The sequence below is a fragment of the Apteryx rowi genome, unplaced genomic scaffold, assembly GCF_003343035.1.
Source record: "Apteryx rowi isolate R43461 unplaced genomic scaffold, aptRow1 scaffold_1, whole genome shotgun sequence".
Taxonomy (NCBI): Eukaryota; Metazoa; Chordata; class Aves; order Apterygiformes; family Apterygidae; genus Apteryx; species Apteryx rowi.
The window spans coordinates 1,159,163-1,177,509 of NW_020447196.1; the positions used below are offsets into that span (position 1 = coordinate 1,159,163).

Sequence of the window (18,347 nt, forward strand, 5' to 3'; positions counted from 1 at the left end):
GCCGAGCCCTCGCCGGCGCCTCGGCGCAGCTCCGCGCCCGGCAGCTACCGGCGGCCGCGAGGGCGGATCCCGGCGCGGCCCCCCGCAGGCCCCGGCGCGGCCCTACCCTGCTGGTCGAAGTCGCTGAGGAAGAGCGCGATGCGCTGCTCCCTCTTCTCCCGGGACAGGGCCCCGCGGTCGGGCTCCACGCCCGAGTCGGTGCTGCGCCGCTTGCCGCCGCCCGGCGGCCGCCTCAGGGCCATGGCTGCGGCCGCGCCGCGCTGCCCCCGGGGCGCCTTTGTAAAGAGCGGGGGCTTCGCCCTCCCCCTCGCGCCCGGGGCGGGGTCACCGCGGGGGCCGAGGGGAGGGAGCTGCCCGGGGGTCCGGGCCTCGGCGGCGGGGGGGAGGCCCAGAGGCGGGCACGGGGCCGCGGCTGGGGCGCCCGGGGGGGGGGGTGGCGGCGGCGCAGCAGCAGCAGCAGCAGCAGCAGCTGCACCTGCGCTTTCCTGGCAGAACACGCTTCTCCCTGACAGGAAAAAAGAAAAAAAATCTCCTGTTTTTGTGTTAACGGCTTCGAAGCAGCTGCCGCTGACCTCGAGGCCCTGCGATAAGGCCGGTGGCGACCGCTGCCGTGGCGCGGGTGAGTAGTAACGGGGTGTCGGGAAACGTGCTGCTCCGCTGGGAAGAGCCCGCCTAAGGGCTTGCTGCGGCGTCCAGCTACTGTACAGGTCTCCAGTGAACAGAATATTCAGTGCTTTAAAGCTAGCGAAAGTAAATAACCTGGTCAGCCGGACTCAAATTGGTACAATTGGTCTAAATTATAGCCAGGTAAAGACGGTATTTAATAAAAACGTAATAATGCAGAGCGCTAGATTATTAAGACTACATATACATACTATTTAACACACACAAACATTCACAGCCATCTCCTTAAAATGGATTTCCTTGTAGAGACTTATTTTATATGCATCCAAATAAAAATCTACACTAGAGGCTTCAGTATGTTAAGTTTTGTATCAGTGATCTAACCTGTATTTGTTGAGTGAGGACCAGCATAGAGAGGAAGCGGGATAAGTTTTAGGACACTAGGGATTTTTGTGCAGTGTAAGCAGCTCGTGTGGCAAGCCCTCCAAAGTGAAAAGCTTTCTTCTGTAGCTTCTTGTGCGTTTAATACAATGTCGGTATCTACTGAACCAGATGGGGCACGCTACATCACTCAAAGCTGTAGAAAACCTGACTGACAGTTTGTAACATAGCTCTTTTATATCAGAGCATGTTCTTGTTTGTTTAAAAAAAAAAAAAAGACAAGCAGTGTAAGTTTCTTGTCCAGAAAATATTCAAATACCTGATACAAGAAGGTAACTTTGTKTTTTTTTGGTGCTGCTGGCATATGCATATACGCTTAAGGAAGCAGGAGTATCTTCCCTTTCCCTAAACTTCGTTTTCTTTGGAGTTATCAAACACACACCGCTGAAGGAATTCTGAGGTGCCACTGCAAGAAGACAGATTGTGTTGCTCAGTAAGTTTAATTTCATAAAAACCTTGTAAAAAGTCTTTATAAAAAGAAACAACCAACAGTACCAAACAAACCTCTCACCAAACCCTTCAGTTGGTCTGCCTTAACCAACTGATTGATCCTTTCTATGAAGAAATAAATGTGGCTTGGTTAACTCCTGGTTACAACTCCTTACAGAAATAGATGTGATTAATTATGAACATAAAACATACCTGTGGCAATCTCTGTAGATACTGCATTGGTAAGAAATACTTTTATGATAACAGGTGTGACAAATTTCGAGTCCATAAATTGGAGCAATACATAAATTAGATGATTTGGAAAGTATGAGTTAGTCAGATACATGGATTAAAGTAAATACTAGTTTGAACATGAAGTTAAATGTCTCATAGCGCAATCCAGGAAATGTTGTTTCAGTGACATAGGAAATGGAGAACTATTACTTTTTTTAACATGTGCTTTATTATTTGGAAGTCTCATACATCTAAAGTACCATAGTAAGGAGCACCTGTAGGAAAACCAAACCTAGAAGCATGCATTAGAAAGTAAGGATTGTCTGTTATTAATGAAATATTTCAGACATTGAAAATAAGCCTCTTTTCTTAGCTTTATAGGATTGTTCCACAAAAATGCACATTTACCTTATCACAGAACATACAAATATTGTGGATGGACAATAGAAATCACCACCCTTCCATATGTGATGCATCAAAAACAAAGTGTTATCCCTTAYGATGTCAGAAACATAAAAGGCACCATAATAGAATGTTTAGAAAAAACTCAGTTTAYGCCATTAAATTTTGATTTAAAAGTATAAGAATTGCTGTCCTGACTTAAAACAAAAAGCCTTTGACACTTGTGAAGTATCATTAGAAATTTGTAAACCTTTACATTTTTGCCAGGAGTATCAGGTGCAAATGCAAGGCAAATATAAAATCTATTGACATATTAGATTACAAATACTACCCCATGAAAAAGCTGTAGTTACAAAAATATAAAAAAATATTCTAATTCCCATTGTTAGATCTTAGCTTCAATCTACATTGCATTACAAGTCCAAAGCCAGATCTGATTTGGACACGTTCCTAGAATAGGAAAGTGCTGTTAGTTTTATTTTTACATCAATATTCTGACTTCTTACTACATTTTTGCTTTTGGATTTGTTTTATTAGTGCATATTAAGGATGCCAAGTGGAAAGTGCTAGCAGATAAAAGGTTGTATTTATCGATGGTTAGTAGCAACATAAGGGTTCCCAGTCTGTTGTCCTCCAAAGATAATGGTAGATTTTTTTTCTCCAAGCCTCCATAGTAACTTTGTCTACCAGCAAGCCATTTTCATTTATGAACCTCTGTCCACTGGCAGATGATTGAGTACTGCTAAATTCTTCCTTACAGACTTCAGTAAGGAACTATGAGAAGCGCAGCTACTGCCAATGCTACTTCATAGGCTAGTAGCTGCGGTTGTAAGGATAATTATTGGCAACATCTCTTATCTTAATAAATTGGCATATCTTTTATTCATATGGTGATTCTCTAGCCCTTGGCTTTAGTAACATGGATCAGCATAGCATGCTGAACCAGCTACAGAGGAAGCCTAACAAAGTGCTAGTAGACATTAATGAGTTTACTTCTAAATAATAATTTAAAATTAGCGAATAGATTAAATGACATACTCTTAATGAAGAAACTTGGTAAAATGCTGAACCTAAGCCTGACAAATATTAATGCTTTCATGGCTGAATACTGGAAGCTATGTTCCTTCAGTCCTTTATCTGTCCTAGCAGAAGGTATCCAACTTCGAGCTCTAGGGAGACTGAAACTTTCTTTCTCTATGCAGGGAAACTAACACAGGTAGCAGAGTAACACAGCTCTGCTCTTAGATAGGAAACTGGTTTAGTTGAGTTCTCAGACCATTCAGCCAGCAATATGACTGTGGAAAATTTAAGTGAGGTGTATTATTGTCATCTTTATGCRAGGTGCAAGACATTTTCCTTTTAAATACATCTTTTTTTTCATTAGACACCACCTCCAGCATTTCTTCTGATAATGTTTGTTAGTCCTTAACAATTCAAGTTGGATTTAAGCCAGCCAAGTCTTCTAATCATGTGGTTCTGAATAAATGCTCTCCATTGATAAGGTGATTTTGAAATAGTATTTTATATGACCCTATTTGAAAGGATCGACAATACTCATATCTGCTTTGAGGTTAGTAGCTTATTAGGTTCCATGTATGTAAAAGATGTGAATAAACAGGAGACTCACTGGCTTTATTATTTGCCAAATGGAGTTGTTAGGAGAAGAAGTGTTCACTGCTCTCATCTTATGCTGGCAGAATCTGCGTTGAATAGCATAGGAGTAAGAAGAGCTAGTGTTCCTCATTATTTTTCAATTACATAAAAATAGGGTTTGAGAAGACGTTACGTTCACTCCTTCTCTGATCAAAACTCTGTATTGCACTCAGATTATGCTGCAATGGCAGGACTTTTTTTTTTAATAGAAGTTCAAAGATATCCAAACACATCTACCAAAGATTTTTTTTTTTAAATAAGCATGCTGTACCTCCATGTGTTATCAGATTTGGAAAACACTACCTACCTAACAGAAAAAAAAAAAAAAGGAAACCAAACAATACCTAGAACGTAGGCCTTTGAATTTTTGTTTAGCAGAATCTTAAGTTGGCAAACATGTTCCTAGCTAAACAATTGCTCTAAGCATTTCTGTTTTGTAAAAGAGCACAACAGTAGTAATTTTCATAAGCAGCTTCCTTCCCCAACCTATTGAGCCAGAAGTTCAAGAATGTAACTTCCAATCAAGGCACAAAATCATTTACTGACTCTTCCACCGCTTTCTTCACATTCTCCCCTTCCCCTTAAAAAGAAAAAAGGTGTAACGTCTTCTATATCAGACATTAAACTTAATTGTCCAATAAGTTGTAGCAGTATCTGAGATAGGTTCTATCTATTTTGAATTTAGTTAAATTAGCTGAACAGCACATTTTCAGCGCATCTTTGTTCATTTTCTGCATTCGCCTTCAAGGGAAGGGGATGGGAGGAAAAAGCCACAGCGCTTTCATGCGTATTTTTCAAGAAACTTTATGTGGAAGTCTTTCACTTTCTCCAATAAGATCTTCAGCTTTTCTACTGGAGGAAGAATGGTCATTCTGAAAAATAATTTTTAGAAGAAGAAAGAAAAAACACATTATCTTCCGAACAAATTAAAGTGAGATCTTTYCACAGATGTTGATTTACGTTGGGGTCAGCTAGTAATGTGTTAAGTTTAATATCTGTTTTGATGTGATTCTCTTATTTTTCTGCATTTATGATCTAATTGAACTATATTACTAAACTGTAGCATTTGGTTTCAATTGGTTAATATACAGGAATTCAAAAATTCATTTTTGTTGAGTGATAAAAAGATTATCATTAAGAAATCTCAGCAAGTCTGTTCCCATTTTTGGGGCAGTCATGCCAATTGATACTCAGTTTTGTGATCTTCAAGGGCTGTCAGTTATGAGTAAATGTAAATGTCATATTGAATTGAAAACTAGATTCAGAAGCATTAAAGCAATGCAACATCCAAAACTGCAATTTTTTAGTCTCTTTTTTCCTTCTTCAGTATAATCTGAAAATCAAGTTGAGTTATCAGACTGTTTGCAAGAGCTAAAGATAGGATGCAAACAAAACATTTTCTCACAGTGGTACAGTATTATCTTATTTCTGGACTTGCACCCATTCAGTAGGAGAAGATGGATGCACATTTTTTTCCTGGAGCAGCATGCACCCAGCCACCTAACCTAGCTATCTGTGTTGCAGAACTAGCGTAACTAAAGCTAACTTCCAGTCTGTTGGTTCAGACCAATAAGACTGAATTCCATGATAAATTCCAGCTATCRGTGGCTCAGCTGGAATATAGTGCTGCTTATTGGAAGCTAGAGCAATTGAGTTTATGTTCACAGTTTGGGTATTAGAAGGTTTCGTCCCTACCCCCTCACCCCTCTGGAGAAAGCAGGGCAAATTTTTTGAGGCCTCAGTCAACTTTAAAGATTAGAATATAAGCTATTATTATTGTTTGTATTTGTGGAGAAGGCATTTCAAACGTCGGTGTATAAAACTAGAAGAAAACTATGTTGGCAAGCTGGGAAGACATAAGAACCTGAATAGCTCATCGAGCAGAACAAATCATCTACCTAGTTTTCAGACCCACAGAAAATGTCCAGTAGAAAGTGAGACAATGTAAATTTAAGTAAAAAATCTTATATTTAATCAGACGAGAAAGTACTAGGATGATACTTAGCTTATTACAGTTCAATTGATTTTAGCAAATAGAAACTGTACCTGAAATGGTAGCTTCCTTCCCTTTGGCCAAATCCACTTCCAGGTACAACACATATTCCAGTCTCTTCTAGAAGTTTCATGCAATAGAACATGTCAGGTGCCATTTTATGAGCCTAAGGAATGGATGTCAACTTTGGAATTAATGAAGTTGAAATACTCCAAATATATACAATTTCATGGTTGCTTTTCTTCTTGAACTCTCCTCTTGCATTTCTAGTTTCTTATTTTTTCACTAAATAAATGAAGAATAATTCCTAATGGTAGACTTCATGCTACAAATTAAATAGCACTAGTTCATGGGGATGAAGAACCTACACAAAACATTCACTTCAAAACAAAGCTTTTAGATATTTTCATTTTTCTCCTTGACTGACTTGTAGCCAAAAGTCTCAGAATTTTACATTCAACAATCTAAGCCACTGACATTTGACAATTTGAAATTAATTCAAGAGAGATGTGTTCCAGTTCTGTTGGCTGTTATTATTTTTCCCCTGAAGCATCTTGCTGACTAGAAAGTCCCCTGATTAATAACTATGGAAGTTCTTCAATACATGCAGGTTACATGCCTAATCACATCATCAGCTGGAAAAAAAGAAAGCCTTATTTTAATCCTCTGCTATGCAGATACAGTTCCCTTTAAAAAAAATGCATGTTATGCATTAGGTAATAGAGCTCCAGTTAGGACCTGAAAGACTTGTCATTTCGTGATATACTTTATTGACCCAGATATGAAAAAGGTATTGTACAGAACTAAAATCTGTAAGGAAACCTCCCTCCATCTCTCACTTGCTTGCTGAATGTGCTTCTCTTGCAGGGGCGGTCATGCGCAGCCATTTCGAATCCCAATCATACATCTTGCCTTACCGAACCTGGGCAGGGGCAACAAATTGGAATTTGCACAGGTCCAGCTACCTGTCCATCCTATGACTCAAACTTACGACCACTAACCTCCTTGATTAATGTTCTCAACCTAGAAGCCTCACTGATGTGTTGAAATGTTATTTTTTGCTTCCCTCCTTTTAAGTAAAGGTCGTGTAATATTTAAGCTCATACATAGTGAATGAAGTACTGCTTTTGTAACTACATGAGCTTACTCTCTCTGTAATAAAAATTCATCATTAAAAGTGGCAGGTGCAAGTGTGTGAAGATTAAAATGAAATGGGGAAAAAAATGACCGACTGACCTTTGCTTCCTCAATGGCTTTGGAAGGGATAAAGATTCGTGGGAAAGCATACATAGCTCCCTGAAGGGGATTGCAGTGAACTCCTGGTACCTTGTTAAACATGTCTTCTGTTAGTTTGGCCTTTTTGGCAAGATTGTTCAGAACAGACTCCTTTTCCTGTTAAAAAGGAAGATGCTGAGATTGACATATTTGAAGTGGCAATAAAATTGCCAGAGAAAACTATGATGCCTCAAGAAGCCTACCTGGAACTAAGCACGTTTAGAGCTCTGCTGAGCTTTTAGAACAAATGATGTTTTACCTAATCCAGTCTTACTCTTACAGACAGCAATGCAAAAAGGGACCTCTTACAGTACAAGTTAACATAATTCATACTACAGCAGATACACACTCTCCAAGTGAGGTGTCCTACATCTTAAATACTAACTTTTGAGAGGTAAGGTAAGCACAGTTTACTAGCAAATGAGTTGCCCTGTCTGCTTGATTTGCAGCTGGGAGGAGGGAGGGAGACATCAGACAACATTTCATGGGTTCTATATACATTCAGTCTTTGGTTTTTTCTATGAAAGCTACCTATAAAAAGGTAGTAGATGAGGCATTTTTAAGGTTACTAGCACAACCTTTGCCTCAAAAGTCCTATTAGCTAGAAACTGGGAAGAATCATGCCCTGTTTCCTGTATTTTTGCCTACAATGGCAGGGTATTTAGGAAATCTGAAACTACAAGTGCTACAGACGGACAGTAACCTGGAGAGGTCTCTCTATCTGCATGCCCTGTTCTTACATTCTTCCTTCTTTGGAGCATCCAATCTTGGATCTTTTTAGAGAGCAGGCTAATGGAACCTTTGGTCCAACTCAGTACTGTAATTTCCTAAGCAGATTCAGTTCCATTTTTACAAGTGAGAAACTATATGTATACTTAATCCAAAATACCATGTTGTTCAGTATATAAAGGCATTAGATACCTAGGAACAAAGCTGACTTTTTAACTGCATTTGAACTTACATTCCTACTTAGATTTTAGTCAAAGCAAATCTTATCTATTTTCATGTTAAACACTAAAAAAAAGCTAAACTTAGCAGCAAGAAAGCTGATTTGATAATGCTTTCTTAGCTTTTTTGGCTCCTAAACAAACCATAAAAGGAATAAGAAATATTTTTAAAGGTAGTCATATTGAGTTAATTTAAAATACACTTCATAGTTCTGCAAACTAGTGTTACTACAGGATTCTCCAAGAAGAAAAGAAAAAAGTCAGGCCTCTGCACATTTTGAGTTCACAATATTTAGCATAGGTTTAGGAAATGCTCGAAAGAACAAGCGTGCTATAGCCGACCTTTATGAACTGTGAATAAGATTCTTCTCCAGGTACTGGAGGATTCACTACAATATCCATTGCTGCTTGTCCTGAGACTGGAGGACAAAGACGAACAGAAAGAAGCTTAACAAGCTGTCCTTTAATTTCTGGATGCAAGTTAATGACCTCCATATAACCTCCTCTGTAGCCGCATCTATGATTAGAGTGAGCAGAAAACATCAGTTAACCTGGAGTATAAAAATATTGGAAAAGCAATGAAAACAACTGCAAAAGTGGAAAGACAATTAATGATATCTTGCAATATTTAACATATAGGTTGTTTTCAGATAGAACTAAATACTGTGCCATTAAATCCTAATATCCCATATGAAGAAAATAGTGCACATGCAGCCTCCCTGTTAGACGTCTAAGTTAATCATTAACTTGGATTGTTTGCTCTTCAGAACAAGAGCATCTGGCTGTAGCAGAGTTCATTTAATCAGAAAACTCTTTTCCTTCCATTTCTTCCCCCCTAAAAAACAATCAAGCCCAAACATTCGTAACATTAAATTTCTCAGTGATTCTTGGACTGTTCACTTGACTAAAGGAGGCCTTATCACAGGTCTAGTTTAGACCTGTAAGATTGCAGCTTCATGGGACTGAGGCATTAGGTGTTTGAAATAGACTTGTAACGTTGCACTATTCAGTGATTTGAAAACAACTGAAAACTACTCTGTGCTTTAAATGTTTTTTTTTTTTTCTTTTTCTCAATAGTTTTTAGTTCAAATTAATAGAGGACCCTGGATTACCTTCAGGTCAGTAACATGAGAAGGCTATCCAACCGGATTAATGAGGAAGGTGAAATTAAAAAAGAAAACAACAGACTTACTCTCCCATGTATCCCTTGGAGGTGGAGTGAAAAGAGGCTAGCTCAACATTGCTGTAGTACTCGGGCCCCATCTCATACAGAATCTTTTTGAAAGAATGAAACTGGCATCCTTCAGAGTACACATTGTCCTGGTAAACCTGAACAGTCAGAAGGCATTAATGTACTCTGTTCCCCCAGCTGGGGATAAAAGATGGCCTTTTAGAGAGTCAGATCACTGAAGAAACAGTATTAACACTTAAAGCATTTAGAAGACAGAAGGTTCTTTTTTAAGTAATAGTTATTATAATGACACGTTTTATCTCATGTGGTTTACTTAATAGTTTGGCCTTTGGAAGAACAGTGAACTTCTTTATATAATTCAACCTTTACTTATATTTTTTAATTGATTTTCCTTCAGTTTCTTTCATTTTAAGTAGTCTGAATATCATGTAAGCTTTTAGGTCAGTTCCAGCCAAGTTTCCTTTTTGTGCCCCCGCTGAAGAAACAATACTTTCTCTCCAGTTCAAATCCAGATCAAACCTCCTCTCATACTAATCCTCCTTGCATTTTTGTTCGTGTCTTAATATGATAACAGAGAATCTGTTCCCTGTACTTAAAAAATACCACTGCCACACATGGAAAAAGATTACACCTCGTACACTTACTCTTAGCTGTGCTTTTGAGAGAAGAGACTATTCCATTACCTCATCAGCCAGAAGAAAAAGTTTCTCTTCCCAAGCAAAATGTATCACATCTTCAATGCACTTTCTGCTTTGCACCTGTCCTATAGTTTGTTTTTTAAAGCAAGAGGAACAAAGTTAGTAGAGAATATATACAAATCTTCTTAGCCCAGACTGAGTTAGACTATTAGCTGTTCAATAAGATACCCCTCTTTCTCAGAAAAGAGCCACTGAATTTTAGAATTCAGTTCACTACAGTGTGAAAGTAAGGAGCATTCTTGCAGGAATTACGGATCAAGGTAACTTAGTAACTCAAGCAAAGTGGGTGTGAGATACCTTAATTATTCATTAGCTCATTAAGAGTAGTCTGTGTATTTAACTGATCATTTGAAATCCTTAYACGCATGATGATTAAACAAACAAAAGCAAGTTATTTCACAATGTAGTTTACTCAGAAGATGGACGAATACTTGCAAGGAGTTGAGTTACTGTGTTCCTGTTTGAGCCAAGCTGCACTAACTGACATTGTGCCTTCCTAACTCATTGCAGTTGCTAAGTAAGACGTATTGGCTAAGCCACCTTTCTTCACAAGTGCAATGAGCTATGAATATATACATATAGGTGTTCACTACAGTTCAGTTGACAAGCAGCAAAGAGATCACTTACGGCTGTTTAGCCTCACTTTCATTTAAAGTTTTTTTGTTAACTTCTCTTCTGTCCCCAAGCCATTAATATCAATGTAAAATAATGCTAATAAATACTATAGTGACGAGTGCAACGATATACTGACAATTGACTTGTTCTCATAGTCTCAAGTAGGTCGAAGCAGTGGATCTCATCTGCAAGTGTTTCCTGTTAGCATGTTAAAGGGGACTGAAAGGAGTCCTGATCCTTCCATATTTGTCACACCATTGAAATCACCATTTAAAACTTAAGGTTCTACTTAATCCTGTGGGAGCCCTAGGGCTTCTGCAGGAATATTGCTTCTGTGCTAGGCAGGAATCTTCCCACTGAGTGTGGGAAGACAAAATATTGCCTCGCAGAGTCCAGTTTGTGCAAGAGTAGCAGTGACCCTAGTGCTTGAACTAATTTGGGACAGCAGGAGCTAGCTTGTCACTAAGCAACCTCCACTGCTCAGAAAGAAACATCATCTAAGAGAGAGAGTAGTTGCCGGCGAGTTCAGAGCGTATCTGTAGTCATTGCTTCCCAGAGGCAAGAGGCTGCAGGTCATGTCAGAGACACGATCTCTGATAAAGACCGAAGGTCACCACACTCCACAAGTCTGCAAAAGCTCAATGGAAGCAGTGGCTCCAGTTGTGGTCCCACAAACAAAGTAAACCTGCTCCCTCCTCTCTCCCCAGATCCCTGTAGTTTCATGATGCTGAAGATAAGTTTTTAATAGTATGGCATACTGCACCACTTAAAGCACTGATCTCTAGAATTCAGCTTTACATATTTGACATATATTTAGGATTTGCCAGCAATGTCAAATGAATGAAGAAGGCGGGGGGGGAGGGGGAGCTTAAAAATATCTGTTTAACAAAACTGCTGCAGACCTGTGGGATTTCCTGGGTTGATTATGCAGAGGACTTTTGGATTGCAGTATGCCTTAGCTTCATTCAAGGAACGGCGAAGTTCATTCACATCTAGTGCCCAGCAATTTTCTTCATCCAAGTAGTAGTTCACCTGGATAGCATCTAGTTCAGATATGGCTGCTGAGTATAAGGGATATTGTGGTATAGGGATCATCACTCCTGTTCGGGATTTCCCACCTCCTGAGACCAGGATCTTTAAAATTGTCTGGGGAAAAAGTAGGAATTAAAATTAAAAAAAAAAATCACACACCAGAATTAAGAGTGTACTCAAGAAAAAGTTATTGATCTTCACTCCTAAAAAAAAATCAAGTTAAAGTAGATTTCTATTCTGGAAGCATACAGTCATTTTCCTATATCAAAGGATATCTATTTATTTCAAGTGAAGCTACTAGCTTATTGAGAATTGTCTAACTCAGTTTAGTGGAATTCCTTTGCATGTCACAGCTTCTAAAGATCACATCTGATCAACTGCTGCATTTAGGAAKAAATTATGAGCACAAGACTAGAAGGAAGGTTGGAAACAGGAATATTAAGATCATGATTTTCTACTTTGTAAGCAAAGAAACCTCAGCTGGCTGTTGCTCATTACCTTCCGCTCCTTTTATCCCGCTAAGCACAAGAGGCCAATAACGAAACCAGAAATAAGAGCTGGGGCACATGGAGGTTCTCCGCTGGAACAGAGACCTGTTTCAGATTAGGAGCAGAAGTGGCCAGGTGGGAACAAAGCTAGAGACTGGCATTATGGTTTCATCTTCGAGTAAGACAAGAGACCACAAGTCTGTATATCTTAGAATGGATATCTAATGTATCATATATAGCTTCTGCCCAGAAGATACAGACAGAAATGTAATTCTTATGGTGAGGTCAGCCCAGAGGATTTACCTCTGCCCAAAGGGTGTTTCTGTGTGTGTTTGTGTCCGTGTGTAGGGTTTTTTAATGTGAATTAGATAAAAGAGTGGATTTGGTGCAGTAAGTGGAGAGATTTTTTGCCTTTATGATCAAGGGAGAATTCTGAAGGGCAGATGCGATTAAGCAGGCATCCTTATCAACATCCAATTGATAGTGTAAAAAGAAAAATAGCACTTCAGATGTAACAGCAATATGCTTTAAGTTTCTCACAGGTTCTAGAACAGAATTTGCCTTTGTGGACCTCTCATCACATACTAACTGAGCTGCTAAGCAAATGATCTATAAGCATCATCGTTTTATATCCACCGTGAGTTTAAAAATACCTAGCATCCAAAAAGTGTAATCAGGGTTAAATGCAAATTTAAAAAGTCTTTAACACCGTCCCTCCCCAAGTTTTGAATAAATAGTTGTTCTGTCCTTGGAAATGCCAAATAATGAGATTCAATATATTGCTGGCTTTTCATCACTGGCAAAATCAAGTAAGCATGGGACAGATTTGATATGCTATGCTGCCATTCCTGACAAGCTGCCAGTGTAACCCTTGGCATTACAAACTCTGGAAATCCAATTCACTAAAGAGATCGGAGCTGTTCATGTCAGAACATTGTCATTCTGAACCCTGCCACTAGATGTCATTTTTAAAATGTTTTACAAACAAGCTACAAAAGGCTGCCTTAATAAAAGCAAAGAACTTACTAGTTGTTGCAATGTCAGGAAATACATCTGTGCAAAGGAGAAATCTAAGAGACAGTTGTTCCTCTCTTAACTGAGGGCCATCTTTGAACCTTGGTTTAAGCCAAAACATTTATGTTTTTCCCAAATGAGCTGGCTACTGAAATCAGTCTTTGGGATTTTCACCAGCATTAATCTGCATTAGCAGGCAGCTCACTAGAAGAATTCCTGTAACTTCTCACCTCCGAAGTCGTTCCCTCTTCTCCTATCTCCCAGTGATTCATACCCTCAAGGCTTCAGTGCTTATGCATCTTAACTGCTGAGGACATAGTCTGARTGGTCTGAGTCTCCTAAATTTATATTTAGGTACCTATGTAGTTTGCACAACCTATACAAAAGATACTAGTTAGTGTATGTAAAGATACTTTGTGTCTACAGGCCTATTTCTGAGCTGGTGTCTTACATCCACATAATTGGACATCCACATAATTGGACATCCACTTTATGTGACTTCAGTATCTGTTAGATCAAGCTCACAGGAGTTCATGAGGCCAGAGATACAAAAGAGATCTGTATTTTCTAGGTAACTAATGTATTACGGTTTATACCAAGGAGAGACAGGTTTAATTTCAACACTTACAGCAATACCATCACTTGCCCCAGTGGTAAGATATATGTTATCTGGATCTGCAGGAACTCCTCCATCTCTTCTTTCAATATATGAAGCAACATCTTCACGGATGCAATTTATGCCTTGACTGGCACTGTAAGATCCTGTGAAATACAGAACATGAGATAATTGAGTACAATGCACATAAGATTTGCTGTTTGCTAGCAAAATCCCTGAGCTAGTAGTGTATGAAGTTTGTATATATGAGAGCTTTGGATCCCCAGGGTTGGTGGGGTTTTTTCAAGGTGTAGGAAAAGGAAGTGGTTTGTTCACAGAACTGCAAAAATAATTCATTTGCGATTAGGCAAATATAGTAAGTATCACTGAAATACAAAAGTAAGTTACTGGATTGGTAAAAAGGATTTAAAGGCTGCTTTGCAAAATGGGACAGCAATCCCATTTTGACTATCTTCCAGTCACTCTGTTTACATTGGAGTCTACCTGAGAAGGGCAACCTACTTTAAAAGTAAACTGTTTAAGTAATGGGAACAAAGAACAGAGGTAGCATGTGTAATAGGAAGGAAAATAACTTTTTAAAAATCCATGACAAAAATAAGATTTCTATCTGCAGTATAAAAAGMATATAACACCATTTCCTCCCACAGTCTGAGAAACAAAAAAACTTAAACTGCTTCCTTCTCCCCCACAGCATTTGCCACAACCGCTTTTCAGTTACTTGTAGCAGAAACATCTAGTGTAACCCCAATATACAAGTCTCATGTGAAGTTTACAGAGCACAACTAGCAATCTTAAATAAAGTAAGATGTTAGATGCCTGTGTGCACCATTGCTGAGCATGTGCAAAAAATAAAGAGTAAAAATAAGCCTGAGACAAGGTGAGGAATGAATTCAGGCTACAAAGCCCAAGACTGATGGACAATGAAGTGACAAGTGTACATTGAGTTTAGAACACTGTTGCAAAGCTGCAGGATCTTCTTTGCTTGCTGGGTGGAGTGGAATAACTGTACCTGACTTAACTCTCAGGACTCAGTTATATGCTAGTGGTCAGCCTGATAACAGATCCGCTCTATTTCTGCAGCAGCATAWTTTATAAAGACAAAGAACCTTTGTAAGTAATGCACAGTTGCATGCACAAAGTTTCCTGATGTCCTAAAAATTTACCTCCACAGGAGTAAAAGGTATATTGGGTCTATACATGGATCTTGGACTAGTGCTAAGAAGCTACTGTTAGACTAGGAGAACAAAATTAAGCTGTCATTTTGTATTGTGCTCCTTTGAGGACTAGAAAAATTCTGATAGACCTAGTCTAAATACAAAGTTTCAAACCATAGGTCTTGTAATGACTTTAGTATGGAAGTATCTTCCTCTTTGCCGATAGAGAGATTTTTACCCTTTCTTGACTTCCCCACCAAGCAGCAAGCTTCTTCCTCAGAAATACAGTAAGCAAAGATGCTATGAAAGGTAAAACTTCTAGTGTAGACAGTGTGTCAGCAGGACTTTCAGAAACCGCATTATCTGTGTCTGCTGTAAAGCACAGGATCAAGAGAGTGAAGTCACAGATACTACTGTTCAGTTCCTGGCAACCCTAAACATTTTCTTCCAGTTGCAGTGGTGAGGGCGGGAAAGGGAAAAAGAAGTGTTGTAATCACACAGTTTGCCTGGGCTCTTATTCAGGTTTATCACTAATCTCTCCCACCACCTCAAAAAAACCCTGACCCACATTTAAAAGGATTTATGACTCAGTGGGGATATAGGGAAGATCTGAATTCAATTTTCAGGTCTTTTACACTTATTTGTACTCATTTGATAATTTTCAGTAGAACCCATCAGTTTGCAGTGTAGAATGCAAATGAATACAAATTTAAACCTAATCCAAAAAGGCTGCATGTGCACAGATTGTTTTTATATATAAGAGCTACAAATTTCTCAGCTGCCTGGAAAGATATGACAGCTACCCCACAGGCAAAACAAGTGATGGCAAAAGAACCCCAGAGTATTTGAACACAGCAGAAGCTGAGGACATGTCTGAGCATTCGTATGTGGCAAGTGAATAGCAAGATACTACAAGTAGGGCTTTGCCAAAAGAATGTTTATTGGGAAGCAAGGTTATCCTAGTTTATACCCAGTGGTCAAGTCATTCATATTTACAACACAATGAATATACTTACACAGGCCAGTATAGATGTGGATGCAACATTTCAAATAGGTTGAACATATGTAATTAAGCCACTTCTATGCTGGATTGCCAAATTTGGGGGAAACAAGGTTTTATTAGAACACGGCACAGCACTTAAGGCTACATGGAGGGATCATTTTTTGACCTCTGCTTTCCCAAGAAAGCCAATTTCCCCTTCTTGACCATGCAGAGAACAGCAATAAATTAGTTGTCAAAATATCAATAAGGTGATAGAAATAACTTCCATTCAGCTGTACATCCCCCCACCTCAAATGTATCTGATGGAGTGCTATACAGAGGCTGATCTGCAGCTGAGGCCAAGAGCAGTGGCTGATTAGTGATACTGAAGACATGAGGGGTGGAGAGAAGGCGTAAACCAGTGGAACAGATGAAAAAGGTCTTCAGTGTTTGTAGTTCTCGGGAATTTAGAGGGGCAGTTGCTCTTTGGTACATATTATATCAGGAAAAAAATCATTTAGACTCCAGTCACTGACTTACAGAACTTCTATTTATCCACTGAAATTAAAAGGATGTATTCAGAATGATAATCTTGCTTGAATATTAAGACTGCTTCAGGCCTGCTTTCTCCATGCCTACTGAGCTAATGCAAATTACTTGAAATGTGTGGTCTTCTACTGAAAAGGGGATTTTGTACAGGATCAACATTTTTCTGAAATATCGTCCAAGGCTGAATTCCTTTCATTTCATTCCAGAAGCATGGGACCAAGATCAGCATTTTGAGAATGCTCATCGTGTCCCTGCAAGTAATATGAATTGGAAAAGCACTACAAAGAAAGATTGAGGCAAAATACAAGTGTATCCCCAGTAACTCTTACATGCCAACAAGTTCTGTGTTGATTAATTGTTCCAGAAGTATATAACAGGGACTGAAATGTCCTGTAGATTGCAAAACCAAACTACAGATTTCCCAGCCTTTTTTTCATATATATGTGCTGTACAGACAAATCAGATTTGTCCACAGTCTGCAATATTTTTCACAGCATCGCATATATGTTATAAATGCACCTTTAGAGATCTTCAGGTATTTATCTTTTAATAGCTTTTAGCATCTATAAATGAGGACAGTTGCTGCCAAATGGCCCTCCAAGAGGAGTTTAACATCCCATTCTCTAGCAACCTTTTGTCTGGCAGACAGATCTTTCTTAAAATCCTACAGATATCCTGCAAAGTAAACTAGAAAAGGATTTCAAAGAGCTAGAGCAACTTCTCTGTTTTGGTAACTGTATTTTTATGTTCTACCTGTAGAAACAAAATCAATGCAAAAAAAGGCAAAGATAATACATATTCTGTATTAGCCTGTGTTGCTAGGAATATTCCAAGGCTGAAAGACTGCTAATGTAACTACTATTTAGGGTTTTTTTTTTAATTAAGTTTCACAGCACCTACTCTCAAAATATGCCAATGCAAATAGGCACTGCAATCACAAAGATTAAGAGATATGTCAGTTATTCTAATATGTCCTCTGAAATGTCACTGTTAGCCTCTTTTTGTACCTGAAAGAGGGTAATTAAGTGTGCCAGATTCTTTGCCATACCCTGTGGCTGCAACACTCTCTTTAAAGTAGAAATTCTAACAGCATTTTTCAGATACAAGTGAGCAGTCCAGTTGCTGGATGATCAAGGATAAAGAAGAGAGGAGACAACTTTTATATTTCCTCTCTATTGAGTATGCAAAGCCTGTATTTATTTATGTGCATGTGTGTGCATACACTGCTGGAGAAACAGTGGTTGAAGAACCGAGTTCTTCCAAGGGTTATTTTGCCTTGGAGAAACAGGGCTTTGACATCTTCAGTTAAAACTATATCTGGACTAAAGTAAAAAGGTACCACCTTTCAGCTGTTTGCTTTTCTCTTCGCAGGGCATTATCACCTTCATACCTGGGGCAACAAAACAACATGTCTAACTGAGTTTCAGATACCCCAGTTCATAGCCTGGTAAACATATTTTGATTGATGATTTAAAATTATGATGGAGGACTATGAACTGGATCAGCTGAGATGGACATACATTGTTGGTTGTTACCATGGTTATAGAGACAGTAGACTCCTTGGCAAAGAGGGAGGGAACATCTAGAGATGATAAAATAGCGAACAGTCCCACCTGATTTAGCAGGAGACATATCTGTCGGAGTCCTGGATTAACAGATGTCATAAGAACAATAACAAAGAATAGGCTTATTTATGGAAATGTAGTACTCTGTGCCACTTATCTAATACAAAAAAGCTCAGCGTTCTGTTTATGGTTATGCCTAGATACTGTTGTGGTGAGGGCTCCATAACTGTACGATCTTCATCTTGTCCTCTTACATTCCAAGGCTCATCAAAAATTTGTACTATTARTCACCTCTTATCAGTAGGCCACACTGTGAATCTCCCCCTATCATTTTGCCATAGGCCAGCTCCCATTTAACTTGTAACCATGTAAAACACCATTAGGAAATTTCACCGCTGCACATACTAAAGCTATTTTAGTTGATTCTATTACAAATAGGATTAA

General features: G+C 38.9%; 2 protein-coding genes and 1 long non-coding RNA gene across 4 annotated transcripts in view; 1 reads left to right on the top strand and 2 right to left on the bottom strand.

The window, feature by feature from the left end:
* Positions 1–327, bottom strand: part of LOC112963382 (borealin-2-like) — a 7,580-nt gene extending 7,253 nt beyond the window's left edge. Inside the window, exon 1 of one of the 2 annotated variants that reach the window (XM_026060372.1) lies at positions 107–327. In XM_026060372.1, coding sequence (XP_025916157.1) covers positions 107–242 — 136 coding nt within the window. In that variant the 5' untranslated portion in view covers positions 243–327. The remainder of the gene's footprint in view (positions 1–106) is intronic. The other variant, XM_026060362.1, reaches the window with a different exon arrangement.
* A 78-nt stretch (positions 328–405) lies between these two features.
* Positions 406–6,966, top strand: LOC112963397. The gene is made up of 3 exons (XR_003252582.1): positions 406–619; positions 1,387–1,498; positions 6,644–6,966. It is a non-coding gene; the product is annotated as an uncharacterized LOC112963397 (long non-coding RNA).
* GPT2 (glutamic--pyruvic transaminase 2) overlaps positions 1,939–18,347 on the bottom strand; it is a 31,274-nt gene continuing 14,865 nt past the window's right edge. Inside the window, exons 4-11 of the mRNA XM_026060337.1 lie at positions 13,666–13,799; positions 11,406–11,649; positions 9,874–9,953; positions 9,191–9,327; positions 8,341–8,515; positions 7,013–7,168; positions 5,830–5,942; positions 1,939–4,655 (exon numbers count right to left, since the gene is read on the bottom strand). Coding sequence (XP_025916122.1) covers positions 4,565–4,655; positions 5,830–5,942; positions 7,013–7,168; positions 8,341–8,515; positions 9,191–9,327; positions 9,874–9,953; positions 11,406–11,649; positions 13,666–13,799 — 1,130 coding nt within the window. The 3' untranslated portion in view covers positions 1,939–4,564. The remainder of the gene's footprint in view (positions 4,656–5,829; positions 5,943–7,012; positions 7,169–8,340; positions 8,516–9,190; positions 9,328–9,873; positions 9,954–11,405; positions 11,650–13,665; positions 13,800–18,347) is intronic.